Raw genomic sequence first — 19697 nt, forward strand, 5'->3', positions numbered from 1 at the left:
CGCAATTACATATTGGCCCATCCAGAATGACTTGAAAATGCTCCATAAGTACGGAAAATTGGTCCAGAATGACATGATTTTTGTCCTAAAGGACTCAAAAATTATCCCAAAGACACAAATATGATCCAAAATGAGGAGAAAATATCCAAGCTAACAAAAAAGTTATTGAAAACGACAAGAAAATTGTCCTAAATGACTCAAACTTTGTCCAAAATGACTTGAAAATTGTCCAAAAATTGTCCAGAATGACTCGAAAATCATCCAAAATTACTTGAAAATGATCTATAATTACAGAACATTAGTCCAGAATGACATGAAATTTGTCCTAAATGACTCAAATTATCCTAAAGACACAAAAATAAGCCAAAATGACGAGAAAGGATCCAAGCTGACCGAAAACTTGTTGAAAGTGACTCGGAAATTGTTCAAAATTACTCAAAACCTGTCCAGAATGACATGGAATTTGTCCTAAATGAGTCGAAAAATTATCCTGAAGACACAAAAATGATTCAAAATGACTCAAAATTGTCCGTGTCAGTCTATAATTGAGGCACTTTTGAAGTCCATGGGACATATCTTGCATACATTTTTATTAAAATTTAAAAATACTAATGGTTTTATGTTCATTATGATCATGTCTTTAGAAATTCTATAATTATTTATCATGGAAACAATCACTTATTAATAAAAAATGACTGGATATCACTAAAATGTCAACTAAATAACCGTCCCAATTTAATAACAACCACCTTCTAATTAGCTAAAAAATAATAAAATGAGTTTTTTCAGAAATAGTTTAGATTGTGTTCTTTTTATTAAGTTGAGATAATCATGACAGATATTTCTTTTTTGGCAATATATCAAATTTTATGTGGAAATCTGTGCCTGAGAAATGACTTTCCACTAAGTTCCCCATTACAAAAACACCTCTCAAGGAAGTGTGTTAATTCCAGATCACATGACCTGCTCATTTTGTTTCTTTTTTGACCCTTTTCAGTCCGTTTTGTTGGCATTTTAGGTGTTTTGTAGTCATTTGGTGCATTTTTGTTGCCGTTTTTAGTCTGTGATGATTTTAGACGTTTTTGTGGTCCTTTTGTCATATTTTGTAGTTACTTTGTGTCTCTCATCATTTTGTGTCTTTATATGATAATTATCTGTCTCGCTGAGTTATTTAGTGTTTTTCTGTGGTCATTTTGTGTCATTTTTTGCATTTTTGTGGTCATATTTTGTCTTTTTGTGGTTGTTTTGTGTGTCTTTTTGCTCATTTTGTTTTTTGGTCATTTTCAATCCATTTTGTGGGCATTTTAGGTCTTTTTGTGGTGATTTTGTGCATTTTTGTGGACGTTTTTTGTCTGTTTGTGATAATTTTAGGTTTTTTTGAAGTTTTTAAGTTCTCTGTTACAAGAACACCTCAAGGAAATGTGTTAATTCCAGATCACATGACCTGCTCCACATGATGGACTCCAAGGCTTTCTGAGTTATTTAATATAAAGTAGTGTGTGAGTCAAGTGTCAACAGGTTTACTACATCTTTAGAAATAACTTTCATTTTTAATTTTACTCAATTGTATATATATTATTTAGAAGAATCTTTCTGTAAAATGCCATGTGGTGTTTGGTTATAGGCGGTTATGTAGATTTTAGACCTGAAAACAGCAAAAATGTCAACTATGATACAAAAAATCTCGCCATTATATATTGACCCATCCATTTATTTGATATGTATACAGATGCGTTTTTAGGCATGTTGTCAGAAGTGTGAAAAGTTTGTTTTTGTGTGCAGACGTGTCGACGTGTGGGAAGACGTGTGAAGCGGAGAGTGACCGCCAGTGGCTGGGAGTCAGTCTGTCCAGACAGCCTGGAGACAACGGAGGACACGTCCTGGTAATGCATACTTCCTGCATGTTTATGACGATGACTGATGACCACCAGTGAAGCCTCGGCTCGCTTTCTTTGTAATGTGATTCTTATTTCATTCCTTATTTTAATGTCAGAACATGCAGATAAAATGACAAAGCAAAACATAATTGTGACGAAGCCTATAAGTAACATTTCCTCATAACCGTGTCCAAGTCTGTAGTTTTGTCAATAACAGCACTGTCATGTCTGAATAAAGTCATTATGGAACAGTTACATGATGGGGAAACGCACTGAAAAAACCCTGAAGGCTTTTGTCAACAGACAGTGATGTGATCGAGAAAGTATTTACAGCACCAACTGTCTCCTCACTGGAGATCGCACATTTAATGAAATACATAATATACAAGGCTGATAATGCTACACAAATACACACACACACCACACACACAGTGACACAGGTCATGGGAATAGCGACACTCTAACGTGTGACTTAGTAATGAATCGACGTCACATGTTTGTTGTTTGTGTGTTGCATTGTGTGTGTGTGTGTGTGTGTGTGTGTGTTGCATTGTTCAGGCATGCGCACACCGCTGGAAGAACGTCTACTACTCAAAGAAAGACAGTCAGAACAACAAGCTGCCCAACGGCGTCTGTTATCGCTACGGCAGCGACCTGGGAAACGTCCAACCCATCATCCCCTGTTACAGAGGTACACACACACACACACACACACACACACACACACACACACACACACACACACACAAATAGAAAAAAATGTCATTTTTCTAGAATGCTGCAGCACCCACTTTGTTCCTAACTATTGGGGGTCCTCGACTTTCGTCAGAGTTCCATTCCTACGTAATCTGATTTTCACTGTAAGTCTCCGGCGAAAATGTAAACAAAGCCGTTCCGTGCATCACAGTATCGATCAGTTCTTCATAAAAGTCATGAATACCAATGACTTTCATGCATGTATGAAATGTAATCATTTTACAGGAAGATAACAGAATATTGTAACAGACTGATATTGTTGTTGGTGTTGATGTTTCAATGTTTATTGTTCAGTTCCAGATTTACCTAATGTCAGTGAACGTGCCATGTTTAGTTAGCTCACCTCTGATTGGCTGAGAGTCAGCAGTAGAGAGAGCTGGGAACGGTGGCTAATTCTGGAGCTAAGTTATGGGGTTTTTCTAGTTCTTCTGGCGTTGGCTACGGTCCACAGTAGCCTGTGTGAAGGTTCAATAAACCAGCAGAGAACCAGATAAAGTCTCACTCATTCATCACAGAGGGTCACTACAATATGTTGACCTGTTTTTACAACTTGACCCATGTTGGTTGGTATTTCTTCCTGTTCCCAGCATTTTATTCTATCTAATTTCACTTCCATGGAGATGCTTTCCTTTTCTTCCAAGCATCAGAAGAGTCTGGCTTACGCTGGGAGCCATAATGAAGGACAAAAAGTTAGTGAATGTAGCACAATCCAAGGTGGAGTACAACCAGAGAATGGAAACAAAGCCGTCTTATAGCGCTGCGTGACGACGTATTCATCCACTCCGCTCGTCAACTAGTTCCACGTAAACAGTTCTGACGAAACGCCGTAGGTCGAGGACTTCATAAACCGAGGACCCCCTGTACATGATATTAGTTTTGACTTTGTCATTGCACAAAGTACTGAGATATCTAACTCTAATGGAGATTTAATAAAATAAGTGATGTAATGTAGGGATACATAATCCTAATATTCCTATTACACTATAAGTATCAAGCGCAATGTTTTGCTCAACTGCAGCTGCTTTCGTTTGACTTTTCACCAACTCAGTGACGTAGGAGTGATGTGGGGACGAGCTGCAGCGAGAAGCATAAGTTAGTTAGTTTAATATGCATCGTTTTAGGTGTAAAATCTTCTCAAATAAGTCCAACACATGTATTTCTTTACATGATTTGCCAACACTGGGCTGTTTCGTGTCCTGTTTAACTTGGGTAATGTGTCAATCTCCAACTAAAGAAGCTACTTGGGTGATGGACTGATGACAACACTTTGAGGCTAATCAGTCCATCCATTCTATCAGGATTTTATTATATGTTATTTGTTTGTTGTTCCTATTTGGAGGCACAGTTTGTCATCTTTGGTAGCAAACAGTTTCATGTATATTTAGAATAGAGTTGAGTTTCTGTTCATCTCTGTTTTTGATGTGGTTCTTTAGCTGCTCGACATGTTCCCCTGCTTGTCACTAACTGGGCGTACAGGGCATGTTTAGAGCTTTACATCCTGCTGTAGCTGACAAGGACATTATGAGAGCAGCGAAAGTGAACCAGAGTTGTAAAGTTGATTAATGGCACCTAAACAATGAGCTTAAACCCACTAAAAAGCTCCATAAAGCCAAGACGGGGCAGGTTTATTGTTCCCAGAGATGCCTTGCTCATTGTTTCTTTCACTTTTCTTGTTTTGTGTTTTCTTTATTCATTTGTTTTTTACTTATTGTTATAACTTAAGAACCAAAATGTGTCAATCACATCGGCACTGAACTGCCATTTGTTGTGCACATTTTTGATTTTAATTCATTTGACCCATTCTTTTTTGAATGTGGCTGCACTTTCAAAGGGCTGTTTGAGGGTTAAGGCTTAGTTTCATGGCTCAGAGTAGAATCTGATGGTAAGGGGCAAGGGAATGCATTCAGACAACGAATGTCATCTCAACGACAGTGGAGTGCTTGAAACCAACAGCTGTTCAGCATCAGACGGAAAACATTTGTGTTTTGTGCTCTCGATGGTTTGTTCACCGTCTCTCAACCCGCCTGTCGGTCTCTTTCAGACCACCAGAGGAAGTTCGGTGAGGATTATGGATCATGTCAGGCAGGAATTTCCAACTTCCTGACTGAGGTCAGTAACACACAGGCAACGAGCTCCTCTAAGTCTTGTTTGTCTTCCACCAGGAGACTAATAGTGACCCATTCAGGAGCACATGTTAATGGAAGCCATCTGCTTTTTAGGCAGATAGACGTCACATTATAATATTGTGTTTTCTCAGGATCTGATCATCATGGGGGCACCGGGGACGTCTTATTGGACGGGTTCGGTTCTGGTCTATAACACGTCCAGCAGAGGGATGTCGGTGTACCTGGATGACGAGAACGGAGCCGTCAGCTTTGGAAGCTACCTGGGTAACTAATACACCTGCTGCTGTACCAGTACTACTAATAATACTGCTGCCACTACCAATTTGCTGCGATTAGGGCCCCATGTTTTTTTACCCTCTATTGGTAACTTTCTGTACCAGGGGTGTGGTAAGTTTCTGTCTAGTGCAGTAAATTTGACACTTGATTTGTGAAAGGGAGCAGTATTATTATGGAAAGATGGGAAGAAGTATAAAAAGATAAAAGATATTGAAGGAAAACCCATGATGCATCGATCATGTGAAGTAAATCTCTGAATACATTTAAGAAGAATTCTCCTTCCTGCTTTATAAAGCAAATATTTACAAGAGTTTAAGTTGAGACTCCCGTTGCTCACGAGCATGTTTGCATTAAAAGGGCTTTAACCCTGGAGAGCCCAGCGTAGGGCCGGTGCTATGACTGCATATTCATTTTTGATTGGTGGTAGATTTGAAACCAGATCAGGTAGATCCATCATTCTTTTTGCATATAAAATCTCTTCTCTGGAATTTTTACACTTTGAGGGCCGGATTGGACCCTCGGGAGGGCGGGTTTTGGCCCACAGGCTGCATGTTGGACACCCCTGCTGTAAGACGTGGATATATACACAGACATGAAGTCACAGGATCAGCGTTAAATGTTGCATTGCGGATCGATACAAGAAGAAACGTCCACAGTGAGCTTCCGTAATGAAGATATTATCATGATTAACGTCTGCTGTTGTGTGAAACGTCTTTAGTTGGTGCTTGCATGACTTCAGTGGCTGCGGTTGCTCATGGCTTGTTGTGGACTCTTTATCTCAGTTTCCGTGTGGTATCTGATTTTACATGGAATAATTTTAGCTGTAGCTGCAGCTGCAGTTGTGGGATTTCCTTTCATTCCACCACACAGAGACACTTTGTCCTTCCTCACGCTTTGTCTTCAGCATGTTCACTGTAGAAGCTAATACAAAGTCCTGAATTTGATCTTAAAACACCTTCTCTTGCCTTTTGTGGGCAGTTATGATAGTTAAAGTGTGTGTGTCGAACTACGTGTTGTCGAGACATTATACATTTACAGAGTGAATACTTTTCCTCACAATCTACTATATTGTGACCGTGTTTTGTGCTGCAGGAGGCAGTTCTTTTGTGAGTTTCAGTTACAGTTACAGTTTTTGCAAAGCTCATAAACAACAGGTGCTGAGTTTTTGCAAAAACTCGAACGCTCCCTGAGAAATGTTCTTTTAAACAAACAGAATTTGCAGTCAGAGTTTTGCACCCATGGACACGTGTTCCGTATGAATACTGGGGAGGATGTATCACAAGTGAAAAGTTTGTTTTTTATGAGATTCTGACAACTCTTTATGCATCAATATATGATGAAAATGTCTTTATTTATGTATAGGAAAACACACCATTCAGGCACCAGGTGACAGTTCAAAACATTATAGAATATTTAAGAATCTAATTGGGTCAATCTATGATTCAGGGACTTTTGAAGTCCATGGGATGTATCATGCATATATTTTTATTAAAAGTAAAAAAAAAAACAAATGTTTTTTGGTCATTATGATCATGTCTTTACAAATTCCATAATTATTAATTATGGAACCAATCGCTTATTAATAAAAATGACTGGATATTACTAAAATGTCAACTAAATAACCGTCTGAATTTAATAACCACCACCTTCTAATTAGCTAAATGACAATAAAATGACCTGATTCAGAAATAGTTTGGATTGTGTTATTTTTAATAAGTTGAGATAATCATGACATATTTCTTTTTTGGAAATATATCAAATTTTAGATGGAAAATAACAAGTTGTATCTGTGTCCGCTAAGTTCCCCATTACAAAAACACCTCTCAAGGAAGTGTGTTAATCCCAGATCACATGACCTGCTCCACATGATGTCATTTCCTCCTGAAGAAAAGACTGGCAAGACTCCAAGGCTTTCTGACTTATTTCATATAAAGTAGTCAACAGGTTTACTACAATATCTTTATAAATAACTTTCAATTTTACTCAACTTTATATATAATATTTAGAAGAATCTTTCCCTAAAATGCCATGTGGTGTTTGGTTATAGGCGGCCATGTTGATTTTAGGCTTGAAAACAGCAAAAATGTCAACTATGATACAAAACGTCTCGCAATTATATATTGACATTTTCCCTGTTTACATTCATGTTTACTTATTAGCAGTATTTTGCTTTCCTGCTGGTATATGGCTTCTTTTCTTGGGTGTTAGTATCTCTAGTGTGAAATTATAGACGAGAACGTTTTTCAGGAAACTTGCATGTCTCCATTTACATCTTCATACGTGAGTTCTGTCCTACATGCATTAGTCTGATTGTTCAATCGATGGCATTTGAACTGTCTTATCAGTTTGTCAGTCAGATATTCTGAACCGTACTTATCTTAATGACATTTACTAGACAAATAAAGCATCAAGTGCCATTAGAACAGACTTTAAAAATCTTATATTTTACCTGCAGGAGTTCTGCACTTAAAAACTGAGTAAACTGGTTAAGGAGCAAGAATCAGGTTTATTTAAAAAAAAAAAAAAAAAAAAAAAAAGGACTAAATGACATTTATGAGATGGTTTTAGCGCAGCAAAACAAAAACACAATGATGGGGTTACATCAGTGCACTCTGACAATGCATCACCTCTCAGTGTTGAAAAGGAAGCCTGGCAGAAGGGTGTGATGTTTTTAACTGAAGGTGTTTATTTTCACATCTATTGGAAGAAAACACCTTCACTTGTCTCACTAATGACAAAAAAGATGCACAGACACTAAAGACTAATAAGTCGAGTATCAGACAGTAAACCCATCTCAGATTGTGAAATGTTGTCTCTTCAGTTGTAACAGAAATGGAAGCTTTCACGTAAAGTTTTGTCCTCAGGTAGGAGTGTGTTTACATATATATGAGCAACACAAAGGAACAGGAAGTGGCAGTTTTAGTTTAACATATTTGAAAGCCTTGGCCCTCTTTGTGCAACACTCAGTGGCACAAAGAAAGATTTAGGATCAGTGCGTGAAGATGCTGTTGTTTTAGGCTCATTTTCATCAAGTTTAAAAGTCAGAACCAATGCAGCTTTACTGTAATTCTCTTTTATACGCTAAAGACCAGCAGTCAAAGCCCTACTAAGAAGTGCACTCTGGAGTTTACTTAAGTTGGCCAACTGACATGGAAAAACTCCTCCTGTAAATGCAGAGTAGAAACAGCATTAATGTTTGGCTTCTGGGCTCTGACTTCATCGGTCTCCCACGAATAAACATCGAGCTCAACTCAACAGAGAGTCGAGGGCGATGATACTAACTTCATCCCTCAAAGAGGAGGACAGACTCGGAGCCAGGAGGTGGATGTCAGGGTGGGCTGTAGAAATGTTGGCAGCAGCTTTCAGGTTGGCGTGCAGCAGCAGAATGAGCAGGATGGCTGCACCGATGCATTTCCTTCCTCACAAAACATCTGCAAAGTCGATATTTCTACGAAGCTCTCTTCTTCTTCTTCGCTGCTGTTGTTGGGGTGTTGCTGTCACCTGTGGATTAGAGGGGTTGTATAACCACTAGCTTGAATGCATACCTACAACACCGAGACTTAACGGGTTCCACCCAGTTATATAAAAACAACCACACTGTGCAAGTAAAGGTTTAGGCCTAAGTGTGGAAGCATTATTGGGGAAATGTATTGAAAGTGTTCAGATAATGGTACAGTTTTAGTCATTTTGAGTTTTTGTTTTTTTTTAACCAAATTTTAATTTAAACTACATGTTTTTATACATATATATATGCAGCTCAAAAATGGACAAACGAAAACATATACATGATAAACATTACAGATATACAATTCAGCAACACGACAAACTCATGGCATCATCTAAACCCACAGAAAGAGGAGAATTATGTTTAAAGATAAATTAGAGAGCAGCAAGTGGTTATGAAACATGTAAAAATACACAATCCAGACACAAATATCATTACATCTCCACTTTCAATTCAAACAAAAACATCTCCCTCAGCCTGTTAAATATGTAAAATCAAATTCAGTTAAAGTAGGCAATAGCAGGAGCCCATAGATTCATAAAGGAAACTAGTTTCAAATGGAGTTTTGCTGTTACTTTTTCCATTAAATCCACTTTTTTTAATTTCTCTCTCCATTGGTGGAGGGTGGAAGGTAGTACGCGGAGCCAGGACACAGTTATCATTTTCTTTGCCACCAGTAGTAGGATATGGAATAAATATGTCTTGTTTTTTAATCCATCGCTTCCTCTGGAATGGAGCCGATCATATAGAACAATGGCTCAAGGGACAAATCAACACTTAAAATGGATCTGATTTCTGCCTGAATCCCAAAATTGTTTCAATTTTGTATAGGCCCAAAATATGTGAGTGTGGTTTCCAATTTTGCCACAGTTTCTCCAACAAATTGTTGTTTCTTTCATCAACAATTGAGATTATGAAGGGTGTTTTGAAATATCTGTCATTTTGAGTTTTATTTTAAAAAAAGAAGATAATTTTCCATCTCCAGATCTCAAGCAATTATTTTCATGAAAGGACTTTAGAAGTTTCGAGAAAAAATATCTCTTTGGTGATAATGAAAACAACTCTTAAACATCTGAAATGTGACAAAGCCCAACTAGATGCTGCTTTTTTCAAGAGGTCACATGTGAAAAGTTGATGATTCCTAGTTCTGTCTTCAAAAATGTGCTGTGTAAAACTTTTACTCGTGACTGTAGCTGTCAAATAGTGGAGCACAACTGCGTGACTCTACTCTGTATTACTCAAAGTACAGAAATGCACTTAACTGGAGTATTTATGTAAACATCGCACAAGTCTGACAGCGTGTCCTGCTGCTTTTCAGGCTATTCTGTCGGAGCCGGTCACTTCTTGAGTCCTCTAAGTGTGGAGGTGGTGGGTGGAGCTCCGCAATACAACCAGAAGGGCAAGGTAAGGACCTGAATACCTGCCACTGAAAATCTGTTTGTGTTTATGACAATCCAGCCCACCTCATATTCACTAATAAAAGCTGAGGTGTTGTTGAGTTTGTTGATATTGTTTGTGGTGTAGCTGTAATGGTTCAAATCTGTGTGTGTGCGTGCGTGTGTGTGTGCGTGCACACTGTGCAGGTCTACATCTTCACTGTAGACGCCAACATGCTGCGAGTTGTCTCTGAAGTGTCCGGAAAAGAGGTAGGAAGCCACTTAGCATTAGCATCCATTAGCGTCCTCCATTGAAAACAATAGCAAAGTCAGCATGTGTGTCTTTGTGTAGCTGGGATCCTACTTCGGCTCCAGCGTTTGTGTCGTGGACCTGAACGCCGACGGTTTGTCAGACCTGTTGGTCGGCGCTCCCATGGCAACAGGCGTCGCCAGAGAGGAAGGAAGAGTTCATGTGTACATCAACCAGGGACAGGTAAACACACAAACACTCCAACACACACACTGTTCTTTAATGAAAGTGAATCTGGGATCTTTATGTCCCACTTTCATAACTTACACTAATTGCATGCAGTGATATATACTCATAGAATCAGTAAATAGTATAATGTCCGATAAAAAATGTGTGCTTTAATAAGGAGACCTCAGCATGGTCAAATTAATACACAAAGCAAACACTAATGTCATATTTTTGTCACGTTTTTCACATGGTTGGAAATTTGAGCTTAAACAGGAACGTCTCTTTCATTTGCAAAAATTTTAAGCAATGCAAACGGAAAATTATCAACCCAATCTCTTTAATCAATGCACTTGACTTTGCATAAATGTAGTAGAAGGAAATGTACATTAATTTGGTGTTTTATTGGGTAATTTTCAGTATATCTAGCAAAGATTTATTTACATTTATATAGAAGTTTAGCTCTCAAGATTCTCAAAAATGAGGCTAAATGATTTGGGGAAAAATCCAGTTTTACTGTCTGATACTTACGAGCTAATTTCTTAAAGTCAAGCTACAGCCGTGTGATAGATCTAAAACATGCAGCATCACCGCACGAGACCATCAAAAGCGTACTTTTCACACAGGAAGTGCGGCATGAATGTGTGAAATTGCTGACGACAACATCAGCTGCACCATGTAACGTACATCCTCATTTCCAGGCTTTGCTAATTGCAGTGTTTCAAACTGTTCATTTTCTAATTGAATTTTTTTTTGTGGTTATGAGAAAATTACAAGTGTTACAGAAAGTTCTGTTGCATTAAAGTGACCCAATAAGTTAAGACCTTGAAAGTGAAACAGTTAAATTGAATGTAGCCCTCATCATTCATTTATCCGTTTCCTCTCAGGCGAAGCTGCTGGAGGTCGAGTTTCAGCTGAGCGGCAGCGACGCCTACGCCGCCCGGTTTGGAGAAACCATCGCCGACCTGGGAGACCTGGACGACGACGGTTACCCCGGTAACGACCTCCACAGTCTCACTTCTCTGCTTATACAGTCGTGGGAAAAAATGACCACCCTTGTTTTCTTCAATTTCTTGTTCATTTCAATGCCTGGTACCACTAAAGGTACATTACCTGAAGAATACAATGAACACAATAAAAAATGCAGCTGATTCCATAATACTTTATGTCCTATTTCACATGCTTCAGCTTCGTTGTATTCCCAGGGTATATAAGAGGACATTTCATGTCATCAGCAGCACTGCACATGCAAAGACCTAGAGTGGTTTCCTGCTGACATTCAAGCCATACCACAACTCAGAAGTTGTCAGTTCTCACATAATGCCTTAAACTAAAGAATTATGTGAAGGCAGCCATCTTGACACTGCTGGAAATTGGCATGAGTGAGAGACATGTAGCGAAAAAACTGAAGATCTCCAAGACAGCCATTCATTACACCAAGAAAAAACAAAGCCCAACATGGTTCTACCAAACTGCTAGCTGGTTGTGGCAGGAAACGTCTTTCTACCCACCAGATGACCGTCACTCATCTGTTCATATGTCAGGAATCATCCTCAGACCTCCAGTTACCTTAAAAATGAGTGGACACTGTGGAGAAATGTGACTTGTTCAGCAAGGACAGTTGGAAACAGACTTCTTGAAGTTGGTCTGAAGTCACACAGGGCAGGAAGAAGCCCTTCATCAAGGAAAGGCAGAGGAAAGCTGGTTACGCTTTGCTGGGATCACAAGGATTGGACTGTTGATGATTGGACTAAGGTTCTCTTCAGGGATGAATCCAGTTTTCAGTTGATGTCCACTCCAGCCAACTTACTGGTTAGGAGGAAGCCTGGAGAAGCTACAAACCAGACAGTCTGCCCCTACAGTAAAACATGGGGGTGGATCAGTGATGATCTGGGGTAGTTTCAGTCTGGGTGGAACAGGGCTAATGAACCAGGTCATGTTTGGGGTTACTCTTGAAAACAGTCTTCTTCCATCAGCTGGAAAACTCTTTCCTGCCTCCAATGACTGGATTTTCCACCAAGACAAGGTCAGTTAAAGCCTGGATGGAGAACCAGAACATTGGAATCATGCCTTGGTTGCTCAATCACCAGATCTAAATCCAACTGAAAACCTGTGGAAAATCATCAAACGCTAAATGGAGACTCACAAGCCCAAAAACAAAGCAATTTAGTTAGAATTAGTGCAACAGGAATGGGCTGCTGTGACAGCAGAACGATGTCAGAAGCTGGTGGCGAGCAGCCAAGACGTATAGCTGCAATCATCAAGTACTAACTCCTGTGTGGATCATGTGACTAAAACAGACAGAAAAGAAAACATGGAATCCTAAAAGCTGTTTTTGGCAGCAATGCCACAGCTACTGATGGAAGAACTTGATTGATTTTGGTTATTATCAAGAAAACCATGGAAATATCAGCTCTGAAATTAAACTCTTATGATATATTTATTTTGTTATCATTATATTTGTCCAAACAAATGTAGCTTTAGTTGTACCAGGCATTGAAATGAACAAGGAATAGAAGAAAACAAGGGTGGCCGAGTCATTTGTTCTATGACTGTACTAGGGTCAAACAAGTTGAAGTATCCAAACTACTGCTACCACTATAAATACTACTTCTCCTTTTGCCGTTACTGTTGTTAAAACCACTGAAGATTCTGTTCGTTATGATACTACTACTTCTTCAGTTGAAGTTAGAATAGTAATGTTTGTAGTAGTAGTACATCTTCAGGTTTTCCAGCTCCAGCTGAGTAGCTGTGGTTCACTCCTTTGCTCCAGGGAACCTCAGCAGTGGTAATTAGGGAGTTTTGGCTTTTTGCACAGATCTTCTGCCTCAACGCAGCACTATGAAGTACTAGAACATCACTGCTACTGTGGTAAATAACCAAAAACACATTTTAAAATGCATCTTAGCACCGCGTGGCCGCAACCCACCGCCACCATTTGTGACATCCTGATAACCCAGGAACACAGAACACGACTTAACACCCTTTAACGCCCTACACAACGCGTACACACAACCACCTCACCATGTGTGTGTGTGTGTGAGGGGCGGAGTGTGTCATTAAGTTCATTAAACAGTAATGACAAACTGTTGCTGCTGTGTAGCCGAACCTGCCCTCTAATCTGCCGCTGCCAGATAAAAGGCCGTGTTTGTGTGTAGTTAGTTGTGTTGCTCATGTTGTGGGGACACAGACACGTGTGGACAAAAAGCAAAACTAAAAGTCAGTATGAAGACTTGGTCAAACGTTACGGTTGAGTTGATTGTCCAGGAGCTTAATGTAAGTCGTTGTGATGTCCTCTGAAGTGATGGATTTGTGACTGTGTGTGTTCCAGTAATTCGCTCTTCACATGATCAAAGAGCTCAGGTTAAATATTAAAGGGCCATGCTGGTGTTTTCTCATGTTTATACACTTATCTGGAATACTTTCATCCTGCTGAATATTTTCCAGCAGCACCACAAAGCAAACTTCACTGCCTCACAGAAAAATTTGACCTCACACACAGCAGAAGGTTTTTTAACCCTTTGATGCACAACATGGGTCTAAAGATACTCATCTTCCATTGAATGTGGCTCACTTTTGACCCATGTTGTGCATCAAAGGGTTCATTTTCTAATTGCTTGGATTCTTTTTAATCAGAACCATGCTATTGACATTCCACCACATTATCCCTTCCTGAATATCTTCAAGTATTTGATGGATTATCTGGAATTATTTGAGCAACTTTAATGAATATATATGATCTCTGTTTGACATTTAAGATTTTGACTGAATTCTCTCGACAACTTTTGGACGGATTGAAGTGAATTTTGTTTCAGGCGTTCGCATCCCACTAAGGATTACCTGTTCTAACTTAAAGAACCTCTTAACTTTTCATATTATAATGATAATAGTAATAACTTTATTTGTGTAGCATCTTTAAGAAGAACATTCACAAAGTGCTTTGACAGGTAGAACATGAAAAAATGACAAAAATGTACAGAATGGATTGCTAATTAAAAGCTGGTTAAAAAGATACAGAAACAGAAATAAAAGATAGAAATAGATTTGGATCAGGAGGTTAGAAAGAGGGTTAGTGAATATTTTAAAGGGGATAAAAAGGCAGAGAGTGATAAAAAAGGAATGAAAGAGGACTTTCCTAGAAGGGGAGACTATAAAAGTGAGTTTTAAGAAGTGATTTAAAAGAAATTAGTGATTGGGCGAGCCTCATCTTCTCAGGCAGGTCGTTCCAAAGATTATTATGACTGATTATTATGTTATTATATAATTATTACAATTTTTTAGGACATTTTCAAAACTAATGATATGTTCGCCTCAGCTCTACTTTGTGCTTGGCAAAAGTTAGACAGAGTCACTAGCATTGGTGCAGGGCCCCAAATTAAAAGACAAAATACAGCCGACTGGTACAAATATATGTATAAATAAATAAATTTTAAAAATATGCTGCTTTGTTTTCTAGCTGAGAGATAAATGAGAAAATGAAAGCCACTCTTACAGCTGAATGCTAAATGTGAAGCTCTAGAGAGATGATGTTGGTTTAGCTTAGCATAAAGCATCTCTTAAACTTACTATTTACTACACTACTATATATATATATATTTTTTTTAAAGAAATGTGTTAAATATAAAGTTATGAATATAGTCTTTAACTATTTCTAGGAGGTTACTGCTCTGTCAAACTTTTAATCTTTTCATTCTGGTGTTTGTATTGCATATAGTAGACAATGTATTAACCAATGAGCTTTAGAGATTAGAAGTTGATTACCAGTGACAGCAGAGCAGTTTCCTTCTGTGTTTTTATGCTAAGCTAAGCTAACACTACTCTCATTGAACAGACCTCAATCATCTCAACTGATTTTCAGCAAAACAGATGCTAAATGTACCCCCCCCAAAGCTATTCCTTTAAATCCACCTGTCATATGAATATTGAAATATGCAAGAGAAATTGTTGTGTCATTTAGAGATGACATAATATTTTCTGCAACAAGTTCTCTAAAAGTTTCATTTGAACAACTACTGACCGCCCGGAAGGAAGGAAATCATTTATGAAGGTTAAGGTTTGTGACGACTTCTCCAAAAAGTTGAAGTAAAAACGTTGTGTGTCTGCAGATGTGGCAGTTGGTGCCCCACAGGAAGACGACCTCAGAGGAGCTGTCTACGTCTACAACGGCAGGAAGGACGGTGTTTCACCGACTCCATCTCAGGTACAAACATCAACACTGATGCAAAAGACATGAGAGTAACAATGAAAGCAGTAATAATATGAAAATAATTAACTGTTTGTAATTCCAAGTTTTTCTGCATTAACGCTGTAAAACCCAAATATCAAAACAAATGAGCAAAAATAACATATATATATATATATATTTACATATAAATAATAAAAACTAGTAATTAAAAAATATTTTAAAAATATTCTCTCTCTCTCTCTCTCTCTCTCTCTATATATATATATATATATATATATATATATAGTTTGTAAAACCAAACTATAAAAAAATAGCAAAATAATATATATTTATTTAGACAGAAATATTAAAAACTAATAATAAAAAAAAATGTAATATATATGTATATGTGTATATATATGTATATATATGTATGTATACATATATATACATGTATATAGGAGAGAGAGAGATGAAAAATTTAAAAAGCAATATATATATAATAAAAAAATGATGTATTTTTGCAACAGTTGGTTTTACAGGTTTAATCAATCATAAAATGTAATCTGTTCTTCGCCTATCTCACAAATATACATGACACAATTAAAATATACAGTGCAAATTATTAAAATAATAATTTAATATTAAAGTTATGTCGTCGGTGTGGACAAAAATCACACTGCAGTTGTTGTTATTAGTTTAAATACATTTTGTTTGTTCATAATTATAACTTTGCTGGAGATCTGACCATATTTTAGGGTACATAAATGCACATAATTGAAAAGGTTCACTGTGTGATTAACTATAACAACAATCTCATTCAATCTGTTCTAGTTAAAAGAGAGGGGTAAATGAATTTATAGAATAATGATAAAACAATATCAATGTTATTTTCAGTGTTAAGAAAAGTAGCATAGATTAACAGTTAACAACAAAAAGCATTCACAGGACAAATCAAGACGAGACAAATAGACTATTTGGTCTTTAAAACGCTAAAAGTAGTCAATTACAAGTAGAAATAAAGCTTAAAAAATCTTAATAAATTAAAAGGTTCAAGTATTATTGGAAAAATGTATTCAGAAAAAAGTTTGCTACACAGAAAAGTAATGTATACTCCATTATAAAGGACATTATTGCAATATTTTAGTCATTCTTTAATGTTTAAGCAGCATTTTATTGTTGTTTGCTGATGATTATTTTCATGATGTATTAATCTGCAGGTAATTATCTTTGTCAGTATATTTACTGTTTGGTTTGCAAAATATTCAAAAAAGGTGAGAAATCCATCCACTTAAATTACCCAGAGACATTTCAGTGTAGATTTTTTTGTAAAGCATCTTATTAATTAGTTTTGTTTGCAGTTGACTCAGTGGAGTAAAAAGTGCATTTTCCTCAGAATCATACTATAGTGAAGTACCACAAATACAGTACTAAAATGTACATTTAAGCACACTGTAATATCTCATATGTTGTGTGTTTCAGAGGATTACTGGATCCACTCTGGGTCATAACCTGCGGATGTTCGGTCAGTCGCTGAGTTCTGGGATTGACATTGATGATAACGGCTACCAGGGTAAACGATACTCAGTTTCTGCCACATTTCTGTTCTCACTAGATCTGTTCTAAAGCGGGTTAAACTGTCTCTGCAGATGTGGCGGTTGGAGCGTTCCTCTCGGACTCGGCTGTGGTTCTCAGGTAAACTGATGCTTCATGTTGAATTGTAGTTCTGACTCCTGTCATAGAGGTTTAGATAAAGGACGCTCTATTCCTGTATTTATAGCATGACCTGCACATTTTGTTTCTTTTTTGGTCATTTTCAGACTGTTTTGTAGGCATTTTAAGTCTCTTTGTTGTCATTTTGTGCCGTTTTGTGGTCATGTTGTGTCTTTTTGTGGTTGTTTTGTGTGTCTGTGCTCATTTTGTTTCTTTTTTGGTCATTTTCAGACTGTTTTATGGGCATTTTGTGCATTTTTGTGGCTGCTTTTAGTCCATTTGTGATAATTTTAGGTGTTTTTGTGGTCATTTTGCCATATTTTGTAGTTATTTTGTGTGTCTCTCGCCATTTTGTGTCTTTATATGATAATTATCTGTCTCACTGAATCATTTTGTGTTTTTCTTTTGTCATTTTGTGGTCATGTGTCTTCTTGTGGTTGTTTGTGTGTCTTTGTGCTCATTTTGTTTATTTCTGGGTCATTTTCTGCATTTTTTTTAGGTATTTTTGTGGTCATTTTCTGCATTTTTGTGGCCATTATTTAGTATGTTCATGGTAATTTTAGATGTTTTTGTGGTCATTTTGCCATATGTGTGGCTCTCGTCTTTTCTGTGGTCATTTTGTGTCATTTTGTGTGTTTTTGTGGTCATGCTGTATCTTTATGTGGTTGGTTTGTGTGTCTGTGCTCATTTTGGTTCATTTTTGGTCATTTTCAGACTGTTTTGTGGGCATTTTAGGTATTATAGTGGTCATTTTGTGAATTTTTGTGGGCATTTTCTGCCTTTTTGTGGCCGTTTTCAGACTGTTTTTTGTAATTTTAGGTGTTTTGTGTGTCTGTGTGGTCATTCTGCCATATTTTGTAGTAATTTTGTGTCTTTATATGATAATTATTTCTTAGTTATTTCTTGGTTATTTAATACAAAGTAGTGTGTGATTCTGGTGTCAACAGGTTTACTACAATATCTTTAGAAATAACTTTCAACATCAATTTTACTCAATTGTATATATAATATTTAGAGGAATCTTTGTGTAAAATGCCATGTGGTGTTTGGTTATCCATGTTGATTTTAGGCCTGAAAACAGCAAAAATGTCAACTATGATACAAAAAGTCCCACATTTATATATTGACCCCGAAAATCAAACAATATGATGAAATGAAAGTTTTCCAACATGATGATAAAAATGCTAAACTCTCTCTACTGTGTTTACTGAAGTCTCGTACGGTAATATCTTCTCTGACTGTGCTTTAGGACCCGTCCGGTGATTCAGGTGAAGGCGTCTCTGACTCTGCCTGAGCAGATCGACCAGCGGGTGGCGCTGTGTCACGATCACAAGACTCCAACCGTCTGCCTCAACGTGACCATCTGCTTCAGTGTGAAGTCCAGGCGGTTCAGAGGACCTATAGGTACCCTGCTTGATATAAGACTTGATGATTAATTTTAAAGTTGTTTGCCCACAGTTTTAGCCTACGGTTCTTGACTTTCAGTTGTCAGGCAGACTTTAGAGATTTGGGCTTTTTTAGAGACAACAGTTGACTGTGTCTATTAAAATAACAGTCGCTGTTAATTGAGAACACTAACTCGTTTAACATGTGAACTTTGTGTCTATATACATAAATAGGTTGTTGTGCTGAAGGTGAAAGCTAACGAGTTAAACTCCTGGTACATTTACTTGCAAATCTTGCAAGTCTCTCTCAGTCTTTGAGAAAAAACTAAAAACTAGCTCATCACTGAACACCTTTGCACTTGACAAACTGCAAAAAAATTGTACAAAAATAAAAACATCCTTTTACATCTGCGCTGCCTGTAGACTCCACGGTCCTGTTATCACACTGGAACCTGATTTATGGCTCCTATCCAGGTTATTTTCTCCTGATTAAATCCTTCTTCTTCTTCTTCTTCTTCATTTTCTTTTCCTCCTCCGCCTCTTTCTTCTTCTTCTCCCCTTGGTCCTTCTCCTCCTCGTCCTTCTCCTCCTCCTCCTCTTCCTTCTTCTTGCCCTCATCCTCTTCCTGCTTATTTCCTTATTCTTCTCCTCCTTCTTCCTCGTTTTCTTCATCTCTTCCTCGTTCTCTACCTCTTCCTTCTCCTCCTCCTCCTCTTCCTTCTTCTTCTCCTCCTTCTTCCTTGTTTTCTTCTCCTCCTTGTCCTCCGCCTCTTCGTCTCCTCCTCCTCCTCCCCCTTGTCCTTCTCCTCCTCCTCTTCCTTCTTCTTCTCCTCCTTCTTCTCCTTCCTTGTTTTCTTCTTCTCCTCCTCGTCCTCCGCCTCTTCATCTTCTCCTCCTCTTCCTTCTCCTCCTCCTCTTCCTTCTTCTCCTTCTCCTCTCCCTCGTCCTTCGCCTTCTCCTCCTCCTCTTCCTTCTTCTCCTCCTCCTTCTTCCTCGTTTTCGTCTTCTCCTCGTCCTCCGCATCTTCGTCTCCTCCTCCTCCTC

The 19697-nt window shown here is 37.9% G+C and overlaps 2 protein-coding genes across 3 annotated transcripts in view; one reads left to right on the forward strand and one right to left on the reverse strand.

The window, feature by feature from the left end:
* The window catches only part of rpl8 (ribosomal protein L8), a 95461-nt gene that overhangs the window by 48789 nt on the left and 26975 nt on the right, over positions 1-19697 (reverse strand). The gene's annotated exons all lie outside the window — the stretch shown is intronic.
* itga4 (integrin alpha 4) overlaps positions 1-19697 on the forward strand; it is a 41599-nt gene that overhangs the window by 3057 nt on the left and 18845 nt on the right. For both annotated transcript variants that reach the window (XM_035941504.2, XM_035941505.2), the window contains exons 4-15: positions 1783-1883; positions 2436-2568; positions 4675-4742; positions 4891-5023; positions 9859-9944; positions 10124-10186; positions 10269-10409; positions 11279-11387; positions 15497-15591; positions 17038-17128; positions 17205-17250; positions 18518-18672. In XM_035941504.2, coding sequence (XP_035797397.1) covers positions 1783-1883; positions 2436-2568; positions 4675-4742; positions 4891-5023; positions 9859-9944; positions 10124-10186; positions 10269-10409; positions 11279-11387; positions 15497-15591; positions 17038-17128; positions 17205-17250; positions 18518-18672 — 1221 coding nt within the window. The remainder of the gene's footprint in view (positions 1-1782; positions 1884-2435; positions 2569-4674; positions 4743-4890; positions 5024-9858; positions 9945-10123; positions 10187-10268; positions 10410-11278; positions 11388-15496; positions 15592-17037; positions 17129-17204; positions 17251-18517; positions 18673-19697) is intronic.

Source organism: Amphiprion ocellaris, chromosome 11 (assembly GCF_022539595.1).
Source record: "Amphiprion ocellaris isolate individual 3 ecotype Okinawa chromosome 11, ASM2253959v1, whole genome shotgun sequence".
Classification (NCBI taxonomy): domain Eukaryota; kingdom Metazoa; phylum Chordata; class Actinopteri; family Pomacentridae; genus Amphiprion; species Amphiprion ocellaris.